Here is a 19,075-nt window from a genome sequence, read left to right as displayed (position 1 = left end):
GTGGGTTGGGGCCCTAGTAAGTCCCTGCCCGGTGGGCCGCAGGCTGTGCTCCAGCCCAGTTCCTCCAGCTCCTCCCTGGATTCAGGACAGGACCTGTGAGCAGAGGGGTGGAGGGGGTGGGGACGCGGTCAGGGCCAGGCAGAAGCCTTCCACACCATGAGATGGGGCAAAGGGTATTCTATTTCAGGATGTGGGAGGCTCACCCGCCTTCGAGGAAATGCAGGCCTGTTTGTGGAGTGGCTCGTAAAAGGCAGGCTTGGAGAACTGTCCTCGACCAGCCTGCAAGGGACCGGGGTTGCCATGGCCATGAGGGGCAGCTGCAGCAAAGCCAGGGCCTTGCCAGTGGGTGTGAGGGAGGCCTCCGCAAGAGCAGCCCCGGGCCCCCGGGCCGTGTCGAACAAACTCCAGACCTGAGATCCTTCTACGCCTGGTGCTCTAACCACAGAGCCACCTCCTTCATTTTCAGTCTCTCATTCTCCTGTGTCTTGTCTGAGGATTTTTTTTTTCTCTAACCAGAGCACTGCTAAGCTCTGGCTTCTGGCGGTGCAGGGGATTGAACCTGGGACTCTGGAGTCTCTTTGCATCACCACTGTGCTATCTTCCCCTGTGAGGAGCCTCCCATGAGTGGCAGGTGACACAGCACTCTCCGGGACCCTGTTGTCTTTCAGGTCACAGTGACTCCCCATTGGCAGCTGTGTCTGGCTGCCCCAGAGGCTGGAGGCACAGCAGCAGTGCTGTGGGCTGGCGGATGGCTCACTCGGACAGTGTGCCCAGCCCTGCCTCCCTTGGTGTGTGTCTTGCCTGAAAAAGCAGGAGCACCACACATCTGAACTTGTGATAGAACTTGTGGCAGACTCTGAGGTGCTGAGGGCCGTGTGCGGCCCTGCTGGGGAGCCAGGAGGGGGCTCTGCAGTGTCCTGACTCTTGGGCTCTGGAGGCCGAGGTTCCCGGCCCAGCCTGCAGGTGCCCTGTCAGTCAGTGTGTCCTGGCGGGGGGGGGGGGGGGGGCTGTGTCCACGGCTCCTGCCTGCTTCCGGCCAGCCGGCAGAAGAAGGTACAGGCCTGCCGTGTCTGGCTCCCCCTGCCAGGGTGGTGGTAGGTGACTTTTAAAGAAAACTGTGGCTCTTAAGTAGCAAACTCAAGGTGGGTTATTTCATCAGACTGATGAAAATGTTTTGACTTCGGTGTGAGGAAGGCAAGTCTGTTAGGAATGAAGCTTGGGGAAGCAGGGTGGGCTGAGTCCACACGGTGAGTGCGTTCTCCCTTTGGTCTTCCTCACTGGCTTCCTGCAGCTGACAGAGGAAACAGCCTCTTAGTTGGTGGCGTGTCATCCCTGTTTTGGATTTGAGGTCACACATGCTGAGCGCCAGCGTGGAAGCAGATTCTGTGAGAGTAGAAGAGGCCGGGACGGTACCCTCTTCCTCCTGGAGCTTAAGTCTGTGTTGGACCCGTGAAGTCCAGACGTGAGGCCAGCAGACAGGGAAGGCAGTGGGCAGTGGGGTCAGAGCTCTGCTCAGCGTCAGTGTGGCCACTCAGTGTGAGGCAGGCTTTCCCCAGGCGACAGCATGTCTGGCGGGAAGCACAGAGCCAGGCCTGTCACCTGTCCTGCTCCTTCCCAGACGCACTCTGCTTGGCGACCTTTCTCCTAGGGCTATGCTTCCGCTGTCTTGGGGATCCCCTGCCTCGTCTGCTAGCCCTGAAGTTCCCCGTCTTTCAAGAGTCCCATCCTCATCTCCTGTGGAGCCTTTCAGAAGTTCCTTTTCTTCCCAATGCAGTGAGACTCCCACCCTCACCTTGCCCGGCTCTGCCGCAGGCTGTGGGCCCTGTGTGTGGGTGAGAGGGACTCGCACACAAGGCCTCTTAGGTGGGCCGGTCACGGGACTGAGAGGCCTGCTGCTCCGGGCCCAGGCGTGGGGACCCGTGAGGCGTGGTCGGCTGCCGTGATGCCCGAGGGGCTGGAGCCATGGCTCCCAAGCTGCTCTGAGCCCCGATCCTCATGCTCTGCTTGTGTTCTGCAGTGCCTCCACTTCTCACTCAGAGAACTCTGTGCACACCAAGTCAGCCTCTGTCATCTCCTCGGACTCCATCTCAACATCTGCGGACAACTTTTCTCCTGACCTGCGGGTGCGTGTACTGCTGCGGTGGAGCAGGGGTGGAGGGGAGAGACCCGGGACTGCCCAGCTGTGGGCTACACTGGCCCTCCCCCAGGACCCTGTACCTGCGTGCCGCCCTCAGCCACACTCCCCCTGCCCTGCCCCAGTGCTTCTGGTGCCAGCCATGTGGCCCCTGGTAGGGTGACAGCAGGGCCCACACCCACCCCAGCTGAGCCCCGTCCTCGCCATCCTCCTTGGCTGCTCTCTGTAGCTTGTTGCTACGTGAGCTGGACAGTGGGCCAGTGGCCCGGGTCGCCCTCCTCAGTGCTGGCCAAGCTGTGAGTCGTTGGCCTTCCCTCCAGGGCTGTGCTTGTTGGTGTGAGGTTTCAGGAAGTCCATCCTGTTCTGTGTTCTGCCAGGTTCCCCCAGCAGGGCTCCTCTCCCTCGCGAGAGCAGGGTGTGGGGACGGGCGCCCACAGACAGTGACTGGGCTGGGGGAGCAGGAAGCAGCAGAGCTGAGTGGCTACTGGGCCTGTCTCGGGCCGTTGGGGGACTCGCAGAGCAGCTCTGCCACGGGGCCGCCGTCTGTGCCTGGGCCCTCCGGGAGCCGCCCGGTGCTGAGCCCATGGCCCTGGAGCGTGTGGCTGGGCTGCCTCCACCCTCCGCCTGCTGGTCAGTGAGCGGCTGTCCTGCCGGGTGCTCTGGGTGTTGTGGGCCACGGCTTCTGGCCTTCTGGCTGGCTGCCTTCCCATCTCAGATGCCCATATATATGTATCTTGTGATTACTAATGCTAGAGTGAGGTTTGAAGTCGGGAGGTGTGATGTCTCCAACTTTGCCCTTATTTCAAGGAACTTGCTTTGCCTGCTCATAATCTTTGTCCTTCCATACAACTTGAGGGTCTTCTCTTTTTTTTCCATTTCATGAAAATGCCACTGAGATTTTGATGGTTACTATGGTGCACCTTTTGAATACGCAATGTTGCCATTTTGCGCTAAGCCAGCTGTCATTCCCTTACTACCCCTTGTCCTCGAGACACTCCGTGTGGGCTGACTCCTCCGAAGGTGGGTGTGTGGAGTCCCAGAAGCCTCCTGGGTCGTCTAAGGCAGCTCTCGGCAGAGCCTAGTGCCTGGAGCAGACATACACCTGACAGTCCAGTCAGCGCACGCCGAGAATTCTGAAATGCCTGTGGTCAAAACTTCTCTTCTCCTGTCTCCAGGTCCTGAGGGAATCTAACAAGCTGGCAGAAATGGAAGAGCCTCCCTTACTTCCAGGGGAGAACATCAAAGACATGGGTGAGTGTGCAGCTCTGAGTCCCTCTTCAGTCTGTTCCCAGAGGTGGCTTTGCTGGGACCCTAGACACAGGCTAATAACCCTGCTTTTATTCCTTTTATTTTCTTTGAATCCTTTGGCAGAGTCACTGGATGAGAGGCTTCACTGCCTAGCCTTAACCGTGTGCACGGTTCCTCTGTACGTCTTTGCCTCCTCCCCTCCCCCACTCTGGAGAAACTCGGTCCACAGCAGGGCCTACACGCTGCTGGCTCTGTCCCCCCTGAGGGTGGGAGTCACAGCGGCTTTTTGTAAATCTTCACGATTCACTGTGATCTTTGTGGTAATGTACAAGCACCACAGCTTTTTAGAGAAATAAGACATGTTAGGGCTAGGAAGGCAACTGTTCGCGTGGCTGGGAGGCTACTTGGGAAGATGGTGACTAGCAGGCCTGAGGGCCCTCCGCCACACACACACACACACACACACACACACACACACACCCACACCCACACCCACACCCACCCACACCCACCCACACCCACACACACACACACACACACACACACACACACACACACACACACACGCTGTGCTCATCCTGCTAAGGTGGGTTTTGCTGTTTTCTCCCCAGTCAGAGGTTGTGCTGGGCTTCATGCCTACACAGTCCATGCACTGCCCCTGGCAGACTCTAGTGTTTTGTTTTTTCCCCAGATAGAGGGGAGAGAGGAGACACACCAGGGCTCCAAGGGCTTGAACCCAGGACCTCAAGCATGATGAAGTGCACTGCTCAGCTGACTTGTGGTGGGGATTGAGACAGGACCTTTGGTGTCCTGGGCATGAAAGTCTGCATGTTAACTATGCTAACTCCCCACCTGAAATATTTTTAAAGCATAAATCTAGAAAGTGAGTGATTTCACAAAGTAAGCAAGGCCTTTCCCTTCACTAACAGCCCTGTTTTTTTTTTTTTTTTTTTCTCTCCATATCCCACCCCCTCCCCCGATAGCTTTCCCATTCTCTATCCCTCTGGGAGCATGGACCCAGGGTCATTGTGGGTTGCAGAAGGTAGAAGGTCTGGCTTCTGTAATTGCTTCCCCGCTGAACATGGGCATTGACTGGTCGGTCCATACTCCCAGTCTGCCTCTCTCTTTCCCTAGTAGGGTGGGTCTCTGGGGAAGCTGAGCTCCAGTACACATTGGTGGGGTCTTCAATCCAGGGAAGTCTGGCCGGCATCCTGATGACATCTGGAACCTGGTGACTGAAAAGAGAGTTAACATACGAAGCCAAACAAATTGTTGAGCAATCATGGACCCAAAGCTTGGAAAGGTGGAGAGGAAGTATTAGGGAGGTACTCACTGCAAACTCTAGTGTACTTCTGCTTTCTTACTTTAACAGCCCTGTTTTTAACAAGGGCTCAGTAATGGCTTCCGTAGGAGGGGCTGCACATGGGGACGGGACTGCACCCACCTGTGACAGCTGCCAGCACCCAGACCTTGCTGTCTGAGGACTGACTTATCACTCTGAACCCAGGGCCTCATGCCTGGTAGTCCAACCTCACCTGCTGCACCACGTCCCACAAGGACTTTCTCCCCCCCCCCCCCCCCTTCAGATAGAAAGACAGACACACAGGCAGAGTGATATAGCAGGGCACTGCTGGGCCTCACGGTAGGTCCCCAGCCACCTGCCGTCCAGCAGTGTCCCTGGCACTGTGTGAACTGTGGGCTTCTTTGCCTTTTCAGCCAAAGATGTGACTTACATCTGCCCCTTCACTGGTGCTGTACGGGGGACTCTGACCGTCACCGACTACAGGTTATATTTCAAAAGCATGGAACGGGTAAGCCTTGCGACTGGATCGGACTTCTGTGAACGTGACTGTGCTGCAGTCTTTCTCATGAGAAATCTTAGCTGTGAAAGCAGAGACGGTGTCACCTGCCCCATCTAACAGTTTCTCTCCTCCCTTTAGGACCCTCCGTTCGTTTTAGATGCTTCCCTGGGTGTGATCAGTAGAGTAGAAAAGATCGGTGGTGCTTCTAGCCGGGGTGAGAATTCTTATGGCCTAGAGACGGTGTGCAAGGTAAATGTGAAGCTGTGTAGCTGAGGGCCCCAGCCCCGCTCTGGCTCCACTCTCCCCTCCTCCTCTCTGCTTCAAGTCAAACTCTGGGGCAGTACCTTTACTTTTTTCTTTTTTTGGGGGGGGATTAACATTTTACATTGGACACTAAATACAGTAGTTTGTACATGCATAACATTTCTCAGTTTTCCACAAGCAGTACCTTTTTTAAAACTCTTTTTTTTTTTTGCCATCAGGGTTATTGCTGGCGCTGGTTGCCTGCACAACTCTCCCATTCCTGGTAACATTCCCCCCCCCTTTGGTAGGTGAGAGAGAGGAGACATTACAACACCGCCCCCACTGGTGAAGCTCCACCCTGCTCTGGTGTCCTGGGCTCAGACCCAGGCCCTTGAGCATGGAGACTTGCACACAGCGGGGAGAGCTGCCTGCTGGCTCCCAGTAACAAGACCTTTGTGTGTGTGGGGGTGGTGCACGTGACGCAAAGCACTAGGACCGGCATGAGGGTCCCAGTTTGAGCCCCCAGCTCCCCACATGCAGGGGAGTTGCTTCACAGGCAGTGAAGCAAGTCTAAAGGTGTCTGTCTTTCTCTCCCTCTCTCTCAATTTTTCTCTGTCCTATTCAACAACCACCGCAACAAAATGGGAAAAATAGCCTCCAGGAACAGTGGCACCAAGCCCCAGCAAGAACTCTGGAGGCAAAAAAAAAAAAACATTTAGAAGTTGGTTTCCAAAATGCCAGGTGGACTCTGCTGAAAAAATACAGTTGTAGCTGTGCCCTCCCTTGACGTGTGTGGCCCAGTGAAGTAGCCGCTGAGGGTGGTGGGGGCGTGGAGCTTCTGGGGAGTCCTGGCTGAGCGTGTCTGCACAGCCCTTTGCGTCCTGCCAGGGTTGAGGTGTGAGTAGAGTTTGCTGAAGTGGCTCCAGGTCCTTGTGCGTCCCACGGTGGTTGCTAGCATGTCACAAGGTGGTTCTGAGTTAGTGAGTGCCAAGCAAGCACACAATGGCGGATGGCTGTCATCTTTTCTAGGACATTCGGAATTTACGGTTTGCTCATAAGCCTGAGGGGCGGACTAGAAGGTCCATTTTTGAGAATCTCATGAAGTATGCATTTCCCGTGTCCAACAACCTGGTAAGAGTTAACTCGTAGTTATGCTTTGTCACCCACCCCTGCGGGCAACACTCGAGGGCCATCCCTCCACCTGCTCCTTTCCGTGAGCAGAGCTGTGTGGCCTCCTGAGCTAGGAGCTGAGTCTGAACTCCTGGCATCAGCCCCTGGGCACTAAGATGGGCCCCTATTAAGAGCTGAAACCAGAGCAGGTGATTGTTACCATTACTGCTTTTCTCAGTAGTGTCATTCTAACAAGTGACAAGTCAGAAAAACTGTCTTTTTCCCCCTTTTACCAGAGCCCTGCTCAGTTCTGGGTTTGGTGGTGCTGGGGATTGAACCTGGGACTTTGGATCATCAGGTGTGAGAATCTCCCTGTACAACCATTATGCTGTCTGCCCCAACCCAGGAAAACTTCATACCCAAGTTACCCCCCTCCCCAAACCCCAGAGGCATTTGCCTGTTGACATGTGTTTCCATTATTGAAACCAGCTGCCCGAGGACAGCAGGCTCATCTTGCTGGCATGTGGCAGGACTCTGTAGTGCCCTGCGTGTCTGAAAGCACAGGAAGAGGCTTCCAGCTTCGCACAGGGAAGGGATGGAAGCTGTGGCTGAGGCAGCCCTGCCCCCAGGCACTAGCTGCTCCGCCGCCGTCCTGTTAACCGACACCTTTATTTTGTAGCCCCTCTTTGCCTTTGAGTATAAGGAAGTCTTCCCTGAAAACGGATGGAAGCTCTATGACCCTCTTGTGGAGTACAGAAGGCAGGTGCGCACCTCTGCTTGTTCACTTGGAAGCTTCCTTCTTGCTGTCTGAGTGAGTGCTGACGCTGCATCTGCCCTTCAGTGTGCCAGTGATTGTTTACAAGCATTGTCTGAGTTTACACGGCAGCCCCCCGTTTTTATTATCAGTATCTAAGTTTACACAGCACTCCCCCCATTTATTTCCACCAGGATTATTGCTGGGGCTCAGTGCTAGCACTACGAACCTACCTGCTCCCAGTGGCCTTTGTTTTTTTCCTTTTTATTTTATTTGCTAGGACAGAGAAAAAAATGAGAGGGGAAGAGACACCTGCTTCTGGGCAGTGGGTGTGTGAACCCAGGTCCTTGCCCTTGGTAATGTGTGTCGGTCCAGGTGCGCCCCCACCCAGCCTCCAGTCGGTTCATTTTGTAAAGTAAAAATGCAGCGGTATCTTTATGTCCTATAGCTTAATTATGAAAATGTTTCTTAGTAGTTCTTCTGCTTATAACTTAACACCATGTAAAATCTGAAAGCTTTATACCTTCAGAGACGCTGCTATAGAAAAATTTTAAAAGGGGGTCAGGCAGTAGCACAGTGGGTTAAGCACACGTGGCATGAAGCTTAAGGATCCTGGTTCGAGCCCCCGGCTCCCCACCTGCAGGGGGGTCACTTCACAAGCGGAGAAGCAGGTCTGCAGGTGTCTTTCTTCCCCCTCCCCCGTCTTCCCCATCTCTCTCCATTTCTTTCTGTCCTATCCAACAATGACAACATTAACAATAACTCAACAAAAGGGAAAATAAGAAAAAGAGAGAGAGAAAAAAACATTAACAAAGTGAACAGTGTAAAAGATACACTGCCATTCGGAGTAAAGTGGGTGATCCACCACGTGGAAAGGTAACAGCAGCCGTTCTAGGGACGTGGTTGGTGCGTTCTGTCACTGGGATTGAGAAGCCTGCACACCAACGCTGAACATCTCCCAGTCCTTTAAACGGACGGTTTACCTTGCCTGGTACCAAACTGAATGTGCCCTCCATGGTCGAGACATCACCATGTGCAAGGATCTGGGTCGAGCCTCCCATTTCCCACCTGCAGGTGTCTCTTTTCTCTCCCTCTCTCTTCTCAATGTTTGTCTTATCAAATAAAAATTTTAAAGCTGTACGTATTTGTTAAAAAAAACAAAAACAACTCCACAACCATTTACTGTAGGGTGAAGGAGGAAGACTCACGTTCTGTCCAACACCCACAAGTTTAGAGCCCCCGAAATTTGGGATGAGGGAGGGAGGTGGCCTCTGCCTGTGACCTCTGGGCTTTGCTTCCTCCCATAGGGCATCCCAAATGAGAGCTGGAGGATAACCAAGATAAACGAACGCTACGAGCTCTGCGACACGTACCCTGCGCTCCTGGTGGTGCCCGCGAACATTCCCGATGAGGACCTCAAGAGAGTGGCCGCCTTCCGGTCCCGGGGCCGCATCCCCGTGAGTGTGGCTCTGCGGGGCACAGCCTGCGGGAGGGCGCTGAGTCTTAGCTGTTAGGTGCAGGGCTGCCTCTGTGCATTGCTGAAAAATGCTGTTTGCCCCAGGTCTTTGATGAATCACTGTCTGGAAAAGTCAAATAACTGTGTTGGTATCTAAAATCAACGCTTCCTAACATCCAGACTTCTGGGTCAGTTGTTTGACACGCCAGGACTGGCTTAAGGTGCTTTCCCCCCCCCTCACTACCAGTCGCCGCTGAGGCTTGGTGCCCGCAAGATTAACTCCACAATTCCCAGCAGCTCCCCCTTTCTGACGGTGGAAGAGAATCAGAAAGGGACACTAACAGGCAGCTCTGACACTTGCTCAGGCGGCATCCAGAGTGCCCTGCCCCCACCTGCAGGTCCTGTCCTGGGTCCACCCCGAGAGCCAGGCCGCCATCACCCGCAGCAGCCAGCCCATGGTGGGCGTGGGCGGGAAGCGCAGCAAGGACGACGAGAAGTACCTGCAGGCCATCATGGACTCCAACGCCCAGTCTCACAAGCTCTTCATATTTGATGCCCGGCCGAGTGTCAACGCCGTCGCCAACAAGGTGCGGGGCCGTTTCTGTCCTGGGCTTCTGCCCGCCCCAGCCAGCTCCCAGCCAGCAGGCTCAGACGTCCTGCTGAGGCTCCTGAGGCCTGCAGTAGCTCACTGGATTGAAGGAATAATTCAGTGGGCTTGCTTTTCCTCAGGGCAGAAGTCACACGGTCACTGAGCAACTTCTCAGACCCCAAGAAAGCTGTACAACCACCTGACTCCAGAGCTTTAAAAAAAAAAAAAAAAAGGGGAGTCCGGCGGTAGCACAGCGGGTCAAGCGTAGGGACCCCAGTTCGAGCCCCCGGCTCCCCACCTGCAGGGCGCCGCTTCAGACAGTGAAGCAGGTCTGCAGGTGTCTGTCTTTCTCTCCCTGTCTTCCCCTCCTCTCTCCATGTCTCTTTGTCCTATCCAATGACATCAATAACAAGAGCAACAAAAGGGGCAGTAAATAAAAAACCTCTTTGGTCACTGCTGGACTTCACTGCTGGGGCCATAGCGCCCGTGGGCAGGTGGCAGCTGAGACTGCCTGCGCCTGTGTGCTCTGGGTTCAGTGTCAGCAAGGAAGCTCCAGCCTGCTTCCTGGGTCATGTGTTCTATGTCTTCAAAGTCAGGAGTCAGATAGTCACATCCGTGAGACACCTCGTGTATGATTTCACTATGATTATGTTCAGCCAGAGCGGATTTGGGACGCCAGCTGTTTCCCGTCCTGTTCTGTAGAGGAAACTTGTAGAGAGGCAGTAACACGCTGTCGAGTACGAGTCTTTAGGGTTAAGTGCGTCTGAGGTGGTGACGCAGCACAGCCTGGGGCAGGAGAGCACCTTCCCCCACAGGCAGGGCGGGCATTGTCTCTTCACAGCTGTGTCTGGCTGTCCCCCAGGAGCGGGGACCCTCTTCCACGCAGGTGGCCGTTCCCTCACGTCCACTCACCCACGACTTCCTGTGCTGTGCCTTTCCCTAGGCAAAGGGCGGAGGTTATGAGAGTGAAGACGCCTATCAAAATGCAGAGCTGGTCTTCCTAGACATCCACAACATTCACGTCATGAGAGAGTCCCTGCGGAAGCTCAAAGAGATCGTGTACCCCAACATCGAGGAGACCCACTGGCTGTCCAACCTGGAGTCCACCCACTGGCTGGAGCACATCAAGGTGGGTGCGCGAGGCGCCGGGCCTCGGGAGGCCACGTCCGTGACCACTGTGCTCCCACTCCGCGCCAGAGCTCGAGTGCGTCTCCAGACGCGCCGCAGCTTCAGAATGTCATCCTGCAGCTCATTCTGGCGGGGGCCCTCCGCATCGCCGACAAGGTGGAGTCAGGGAAGGCGTCGGTGGTGGTGCACTGCAGCGACGGCTGGGACCGCACGGCCCAGCTCACCTCCCTGGCCATGCTCATGCTGGACGGGCACTACCGCACGCTGAGGGGCTTCCAGGTGCTGGTGGAGAAGGAGTGGCTGAGCTTCGGCCACCGCTTTCAGCTGGTGAGTGCAGCGCCGCCTGGGCACCTGAGTGCTCCGGGGGAAGGCTTCTCCAGAGTTCCTGTCTGTCTTGTCTGTCTGTGCTGGAAGTGGTGGGATGGGCCGCCTGATCTCTTCCAGGAAGCACCAGGCGGCCTTGTGATGGCCCCTCCGACTGTTAGGTGGAAACAGATGGTAAGGAGTCGGTTCAAGCTGCCTGACTTTTTAGACTGAGGCTAAATTAACATAGATCTTATCACTCTGCGGGTAGATTTGGAAGTGCCGTGTTCCTGGGCTCAGGACCTCCATGTCAGAGCACTCATCCAGTGATAGTGTACTTCCAACACGAATACCTAGAAACAAGCAGCAGATCCTTTCACTTGGCAATGTCTAGTTTCCAGAAACTTCCTTGTGACCTTGGAGACAGGCTCGTCAAGTATGATCCGTCTGCTTGAGTCCTAGCATCTGCCTGTGTCATCCCAGTTGCTGCACATAAATCTTCAGGGGCAGGGAGAGAAGCCACACACCTACCCCCGTGTGGCATGCTGGGGGCAGACTCCCTCCCAGATGAGCTGTCACCCAGGCTCACAGTGGCGTTACTCTAGCTGGCTTAATCACTTATGTTCCTCCCTTTCGTTTGTTGATGACCTGAAAGGACTCTAGCCAAGTCCGGAGTTAATCAAATGGCTGGCTTCCGTTGCATCCTGCCCACAAGGGAGCTGTGCCGAGTACAGCAGCAACACAGCTGCGGGGAAGACTGGCCTCACCTGACCTGCTCCTCAGATGAAGGAACTCTAACTGAAGGGTGTTAGGTCGCTGTCCCAGAGCATTGTGGGCATTTCCCTTTACTGTGCCCCATCCTGAGCACGGGGCTCAGAGCTGCTACGAGTGACGTGTTCTCATTATCCCTTTAAGCTCCATGGGTCTGTGTTCACTGTGAATGACTTTGTAACTCCACTATCTAGGAATTAGCTGGATAAGTACACCTTTTCTATTGTTGTTGCATTTTGCTCCGTAAATGTCACCACTGACATACGGTGCGTTTCTGTGGCGGTGTTTCCAAGAACTGAACTTTCACTTGGGATTTTATCAAACTTCACCCACTGGCACATTTAACATGGAAGCATGAGAATGGGTGAGGCAGACCCATGGAGCTTGAAAAGGCTTTCGGGTCAAGGCAGACCCCAGCAGCCCGGGCTCCGGCTTGGCAGCACACGGTGGCAGTGAGCTGTACCACGACGTGCCTGTGCTGCTCCTTCAAGGCTTTAAAGCCTACTTGTAAGAAAGCGCACGACCCACAGGCTCTTCTTTCCTTCCTACAGAGACTTGGCCATGGAGATAAGAACCACGCAGATGCAGACAGATCTCCAGTTTTCCTGCAGTTTATCGATTGTGTCTGGCAAATGTCAAGGCAGGTAAGCTGTCTGCGGTGTTGACCAGAACAGCTCTGAGTAGCCGGTGCGGGGATGAGCTCCAGGGTCCCTGCGAGTCCTGCACACAGTCGCGGCATGGCTCCCCTGCTGACTGTGCGTGCTCTAATGCACAAGGACCCGGGCCCAAGCCCCCAGCCTCATCTGCAGTGGTGGGGAGGACGTCTCACAGGTGATTCAGAGCAGTACTACAACTGTTTTCCTTTAAGGAGAGGATGAGAGGAAAGAACCAGAGCATCTCTGGTCCATGTGCTGCTGGGGGGTAAACTCGGGATCTCAGGCCTGAGAGTCCAGTGCACCATCTCCCGGAACCCCCCCCCCCCCAATAGTAGACACGCACACTTAGCAGGCCTCGAATAATGGGTCCTGCAGTAGGTGGTGCACTGCTGTCTCTTCTTGGGTCTCAGATAAGGGCCATATTTTAAGTTTAGTAAAAGAAGGAATTTTTCAGGTAGGGGAAGTTATTTTGAAAAGTGCTGGAGGGGGCCAGGCAGTGGCACACCGGGTTACACGCACATAGTACAAAGCAGGAGGACCGTGCATGGATCCCCATTTAAGTCCTGGGCTGTGGGTGGGGGGGTGTTGCGCTTCCCAAGAGGTGAAGGAAGTCTGTAGGTATCTGTCTCTATCCACCCCCAGCTTCTCTGTCCTATGCAGTAAGATGGAAAAAGGTCCACCAGGAAGTGGCTTCAACCACTGCATGCCAACACCGAGCCCCAGCGATAACCCTGGAGGCCAAAAAAAAAAAAAAAAAGGTGCTGGGGTGAGCCTTGGTGATTCTGGAGGGAGACTGTACAGCCTGTTTACAACAGGTTGGAGAAGTCCATCAACTAGACAAACTCGATTCCTTCTGTATATGTGACGGAAAACGGGACCCACTCGACCCTCATGAGCGGGTGTGATACCACCCAGGCATACATTGTTTTGTCAATATGTTGCGCTTAGCCAGAATCTACTTCCTCTTGCTACTGGGACTTTGAAAAAAGGACCTCTCCTTGCCCAGGATCTCAATCCTCGGGCCACTCATGCTTTGCTGTTCTCGTTGCACAATGACTAGATCATCCTTATAGTTGCACTAGTACTTCTGCCAAGAAAGAAACCTCTCACCAGCCCTGTTACAGACCTTCCCCATTCCTCAGGGCAGTCTCACATCAGAGAGGGAGACACACCTGCAGCAGGGCCAGGGTTGTGAAGCCAGGTCCTTGTGCATTTAGTCTCTGCGCCACTAAACCGGGAATCCTCCGCCTAAATTGCCCTACATGTGAATACTGTATATTAAGACATCCAGTCAAGCCCTCATTCTTGGCTGTGCAGTTTCCTCTTTGATAGAAAAATGCTGCCCATAGAGCTGATCACCACGAGAGGGCGGTAGGCTGGTTCTTACGTTCCCTGCATTAGATGTGCTCTGTGGTTCCTAAACACACAACACTCAAGATGCGGTCGTCCTGGGCAGACAGGCACTGCCCGGGCCAGGTCATTGCCGTGCTGTGGGGAGCACAGGTGTCAAGGCAAAGCCCCTCAACATGCTTCCTGACAAGCTTCAAGTGCCCTCTGCCTAGAGAGCCAAGCCCACGACGTGTCCTGACTAGCTCTGACCTGCGCAGCTCACCTGCCGCGTGCTTCCTTTCCAGTTCCCCACGGCCTTTGAGTTCAACGAGTACTTTCTCATCACCATCCTGGACCACCTGTACAGCTGCTTATTCGGAACGTTCCTCTGTAACAGCGAGCAGCAGAGAGCAAAAGAGGTAAAGCGGCTCTCCCTGCAAGGAGGCCCCAGAGGGGCCCTGGGCTGGATTCTGGCCTGAGGCAGCCGTCTTTGGAGAAAGACACGCCAACCTGACAGCTACCTTTGAGCTGTCCTTGTGGCTCTGAACATAGTAGAGGCTGGGCTCCAGTCAGAAATCAGCCTCTCGGGCCAGGGAAGCCGCTCACTCGCATGCTGGGCTGCCTTGGTGCTATGGGCTCGGTCACTTCCTTTTTATTTGACATGAAGAGAAGGCGAGTGAACCCTGGGCGCTCCTTGTGCATGGTGATGTGTGTGCTTAAGAGCTAGGGTGCACCACCACCTGGTCCCCCACTCTTTCATCTACAGTTCCTGGAGACAGATGTCAAAACATTTACCTTTTGTCTTGGGGAGCTTTAGATAGGACTCACTGTTTAGATCTAAGAGCTCGTTTATTCGGGAGCTGGGCGGTAGCGCAGCAGGTTAAGCGCACATGGTGCAAAGTGCAAGGACCGGCGTAGGGATCCCAGTTCAAACCCCTGGCTCCCCACCTGCAGGTGCCTGTCTGTTGGGAGATGAGGGAGAGAAAAGGGGTAACAAAATGGGGGAAATGGCCTCCCAGAGCAGTGGATTCGTAGTGCAGGCACCGAGAGCAGCAGTGACCCCTGGGGAGAAAGCAAGTCCCTTCCCTTTCTGCTAGGCCCGGCAAGCACTGTCTGTGGGGCTGCATCTTCTGGGCTGACTGCTGTCGAGACCATGCTCTATCGCAACTCAAGACATCTCCGCTGGTGTCAGCACTGTTCCTAGATACTGAATTTACAGTTGCTCAGCACGAGACAGAAGCCAGCTGAGATCAAAGTGGAGACCTCACGCAGGGCGCTCGCCTGCTCGCTCGCTGGCAGATGAGAGATCAGAGACTTACATGTGCTATCTAGTGCGTGAGGCAGACCGAGGCCCTCAGCACCACAAGCAGGGCTGGTCTTTCCTATAGAAAGACATCTCTCCACTTCTCCCTCACAGAATGTCCCTCAGAGAAGTGTGTCCCTGTGGTCCTACATCAACAGCCAGCCGGAAGACTTCACCAACCCCCTGTACGGGAGCTACTGCAACCACGTCCTCTATCCGGTGGCCAGCATGCGCCACCTAGAGCTCTGGGTGGGTTACTACGTGCGGTGGAACCCGAGGATGAAGCCACAGGTAGGCACACTGCCGGCCTCCCTCTCCTTTCTGCATTCTCAGAAAGACCACCACGTACCTGCTGTCACCTAAGAGAACCCGGCTTAGGGTGGGTGAAACGGCCTGATGGTGCTGCAAGTCTGCAGTGGGTAGAGGGCGAGCATTGTGTCACTGAGCTGCAGGCACTTGCCCCTGCAGTCCCCGGGCTGTGCTGGAAACAGGAAGCATGACGTGATTCTGGTTCTTTGCTCTTGTAGGAGCCCGTCCACAACAGATACAAAGAACTTCTTGCCAAACGGGCAGAGCTTCAGAAGAAAGTGGAGGAACTCCAGAGAGAGGTCTCCAACCGCTCGACCTCCTCCTCTGAGAGGGCCGGCTCTCCAGCCCAGTGCACTGCCCCTGTGCAGACTGTGGTGTGAGGCCGCCCGCCCGGCCACACTGAAAGCTCAGCCCTCCGCCGGCTCCCATCTCTGGGACGCACACTACACTGTACTATGGTAGCACACGGTGGCTGAGAAACGCTCCTTGTGATCACAATTATGACACTAATGTAAAGTCACCCAGAGGCTACTAAACCGTGCTCACAGCGGGGACATGTGCTATTGGGGCCCTGGGCGGCAGTCCTGAGGATGCTTCTAGGCGTGCACAGGGGATGCGGCCGCCGGCCACTCGCTCCACTGCTAGAAACACTAGGAAACGTCTTAAACACATCTACGCATGTTGCTGGTGAGGTCTAAGGCAATATTCAACGCTACTGAAGTGACTTTTTTTTTACTGAAGCCTATCTACAGATGATGGTGAGAAGCCCCATGCTCAGCCTCTACGTGGGTCTCTACTACTTGAGTCACCCAGAGAGCTGGTGCGTGTGAAGGTGCCCAGCCTCCCTGCTGGAGTCAGGGCCAGCGGTGCCGTCAGCGGCCTCTAGAGCTTCTCTCCTCGTGTACCTGAAATAAAGAGACATTCCAACCCCCTCCTCAACTTGGTCTGCAATTGTTTTTTGCTAGCTTGTCCTGGTGTTGGCCTGAGGGACAGTTTCCATGTGTATATAGTGTGCTCAGTGAGCACCGTCAAGCTGTCAGATTCCTCCACAGGCCAGGAGAGTGCAAGCACACGCAAGGTCACGATTTAGCTATGAAAGAGGGTGGCTGACACAACTGAGGAAACGGGGGGGGGGGGGGGGGGAGAGGCGGTTACAGTAATTGGCTACATTCCTTTACGCCAACAAGGACTCTGAATTGTGTCCAACACAATGCAGTCTTAAAAAGGCCATAAGCCTCACTAAGCCAGGACAGACCTGCAGGGAGCCCAGAACACCCAGGGAAAGGCCGATCTCTTCAAGAGATGGTGTCGGCTAGTCAGAGAACAACACGGGGCTCTTATGTCATGGAAGCCTGACAAAACTGTCAGTAATTCAGAAACAAACGAGGGTCTGTCTCCCCTATTGGTCATGACACCATGAGCGCATAAGCGACGTCAGGACATCCCCAAATCTTACAGCTTAAAAACATTCTGTGAAATGCATAACTTAATACACTCAAGCTAGCAGTCCAGCCTGCATGCAAGGTACCATGACTGAAGACAGCCTGGCTGATGCCCGGCCGGCCACCCAGCATGAGATGAGAGGCTGAGGAGCTGAGCTGTTGATGCGGCCTCACTGCACAGCGCCAGCCTGGGGAGGCCGCATCACAAACCCTCAAGTTTTGTTCTACTGAGCACCAATGACTTTTTTTTTGCTGACAAACCACCACCAGTTGGGGCTGCCTGTTCACTAAAATGCAAGGCTTCTGGACAGCAAAACAAAACCACCAGTGAAAGACAACCTACACAAAGGGACAAGCTGAAAGACATGTATCAGCTAAGAGTTAGGCTGCAAAATATATAATGAATCCAGTCAGCAGCTCAATGACATCAAAGGCAGCCCCATAGAAGGCTGGGACTGGGAGGCCTGTTCGATGCGCCACTTTTTAAAAAAGTTAAAAAAAAAAAAAAGAATTGCAAACAGACCTACCTTGTGATCAAGCAGTTCTACGTGTGGGTGTGCACCCAAATAAAATGAAGGCAGGAGTAGAGTAAGGCATACCAACTCCATGTTTACCAAAACACATTCAAAGCTGCTATAGGACAAGACGCCCCAAATGCTCACCAGCAGGTGGACAGTGAAAAGAGCAGAGGACGGGCGGCACACACGGCACCACGTGCAAGGGCCTAGGTTCAAACCCCCAGGCTCCACCTGCAGGGGGGTACTTGATGAGAGGTCTGCAAGGGTCTTTCTCTGTCCTATCAAACAGGAGGGGATGGCTGTCAGCAGTGGTGGGTCAGCATGACCCTGGTGGCAATACAGAAAGTCCTCGGGCACAGTGCTCTAGGACCCGGGTTCAAGCCCCTGCTTCCCACCTGCAGGGGGGAAGCTTCACAGGTGGGGAAGTAGGGCTGCAGGTTGTCTGCTCTCCCTCGGTCTCCCTCTTCCCTCTCAATTTCTGTGTCTGTCCAATAAATAAAAAAATGAAAGGAAAAAAAAAAGGTGGGCAAAATCATAGCACAGGGGGCTATGCCTGATGGTGCCTGGGGGCATGACTGTGGCCAGAAAGGTGGAAGCTGTGACACAGCACATAAATGCAGCAAAGGAACATGCAACACACCTTGAGTGCACCCAACACTGCCGTCCAGAATCTCCGAGGCAGTCGGCAGAGTGCCTGTGGCCAAGTCTGTCCTGAGCAAGTCCCTGCACCGCCAGCAGCCGGGGCGAGCAGCGTCTGGTCTCCACCCTCAACCAGGCCGTAGCTGACATCCACTGACGGTGTCGGGCAAAGGGCCAGTTTACCTGGACACCGTGGTGCTCTGCCACTTGTGCGACCCAGGGTTGAACTCAGCCCCACCACGCTGAAGAAAGCAAGCCCCAATGCAACCACACAGCACACAGGCCGGAGGAGCAGCTCAGCCGGCAGAGTGCATGACCTGCAGGCCTGAGGTCCCAGGGCAATCTTCAACATGCTCTCTCGCAAGAACCTACTTACCTCATATGGTGTTAAGTCTTTAAAAAGCGAAACGGGATCGGGATGAGGTGGTTTAGCTGGTGGAGCACAATCCTTCCCAAGGGTAAAGACCAAGGACTAGGCCCCCAGCCACCGCACAGGAGCTGCTCAGGGGGACTCCAGGCTGAGTCTTCACGGCTACCCCACCTTAGGAAGTCTGCTGGGAGCAGGAGAGCAGTGTAGACAGAGCCCACTGATAAGCCTGGTGGCAGACACACACACACACACACACACACACGGCAGTCACTTCCCTTCACGCCATGCAGGAGTCTAGAATGCCCAGCCTGCACCAGCACCTCTTAGCTACTTCTCTACTGACGCACACTGCCACCCTCTGCAGTGCCCTATCACAGTTACAAACACAGGGCTGAGGTGTCCACACCCAGCCTCGCTAGCTCAGTGTGGGCTCCACACTATCTCACAGCAGCACCTGCACTGGACAATTACCGCTGTGAACCTCTCCCGCGACAGAGGCAGGTGGGTGATAACAAGAGCCGCCACCGGGAGCTCTGCCAGGGAACCGCAGCAGAACCCTGATTTTAATTCTCACCTGGGAACGTTGAGAGCGGGAGTCGATGTGTCGCCATCGTCATACCCTAGGGCTGGTGTTGGCACATGAGGTCATACCACAACTAAATCCTCCTCCTCATTACGACTTGCAGTCACTAGACACAAATGAGAGTTACACGATTTAATGACCTGATAATTCAAACAAAGAAATGACCAACGTGGTCAACAGTTTAAATGTTGGCCAAGACACAGAGATACTTACCATGCAATAAAGGCAGAGTCGTCGGACCACACGGTTCACTTTTGAGTCCACTGATGTCATTAACCTGCTTGTCAGAAATCTGCTCACGCAAGTTTACTCAGAATTAAAAAAAAAGAAAACCAAAATCCAGAGTCCCTGAGAATAGCTCAGTAACAGGCATGGGACACACGGTCTG

At 54.5% G+C, this 19,075-nt stretch overlaps 1 protein-coding gene across 4 annotated transcripts in view; it reads left to right on the top strand.

The window, feature by feature from the left end:
* Window positions 1-16,074, top strand: part of MTMR2 (myotubularin related protein 2) — a 29,909-nt gene extending 13,835 nt beyond the window's left edge. For 3 of the 4 annotated variants that reach the window (XM_007520714.3, XM_060179681.1, XM_060179679.1), the window contains exons 2-15: window positions 2,018-2,123; window positions 3,310-3,385; window positions 5,099-5,193; window positions 5,323-5,433; window positions 6,457-6,558; window positions 7,217-7,300; window positions 8,599-8,748; window positions 9,146-9,334; window positions 10,280-10,465; window positions 10,585-10,791; window positions 12,090-12,182; window positions 13,829-13,942; window positions 14,941-15,117; window positions 15,354-16,074. In XM_007520714.3, coding sequence (XP_007520776.1) covers window positions 2,018-2,123; window positions 3,310-3,385; window positions 5,099-5,193; window positions 5,323-5,433; window positions 6,457-6,558; window positions 7,217-7,300; window positions 8,599-8,748; window positions 9,146-9,334; window positions 10,280-10,465; window positions 10,585-10,791; window positions 12,090-12,182; window positions 13,829-13,942; window positions 14,941-15,117; window positions 15,354-15,515 — 1,852 coding nt within the window. In that variant the 3' untranslated portion in view covers window positions 15,516-16,074. Of the gene's footprint in view, window positions 1-2,017; window positions 2,124-3,309; window positions 3,386-4,089; window positions 4,161-5,098; window positions 5,194-5,322; window positions 5,434-6,456; window positions 6,559-7,216; window positions 7,301-8,598; window positions 8,749-9,145; window positions 9,335-10,279; window positions 10,466-10,584; window positions 10,792-12,089; window positions 12,183-13,828; window positions 13,943-14,940; window positions 15,118-15,353 lie in introns of those variants that run through there. The other variant, XM_060179680.1, reaches the window with a different exon arrangement.
* Window positions 16,075-19,075: the final 3,001 nt, after the last annotated feature.

The sequence above is a fragment of the Erinaceus europaeus genome, chromosome 20 (assembly GCF_950295315.1).
Source record: "Erinaceus europaeus chromosome 20, mEriEur2.1, whole genome shotgun sequence".
NCBI lineage: Eukaryota > Metazoa > Chordata > Mammalia > Eulipotyphla > Erinaceidae > Erinaceus > Erinaceus europaeus.
The sequence above is the reverse complement of the archived record's forward strand: the minus strand, read 5'-3'. Positions and strand labels throughout refer to the sequence as shown.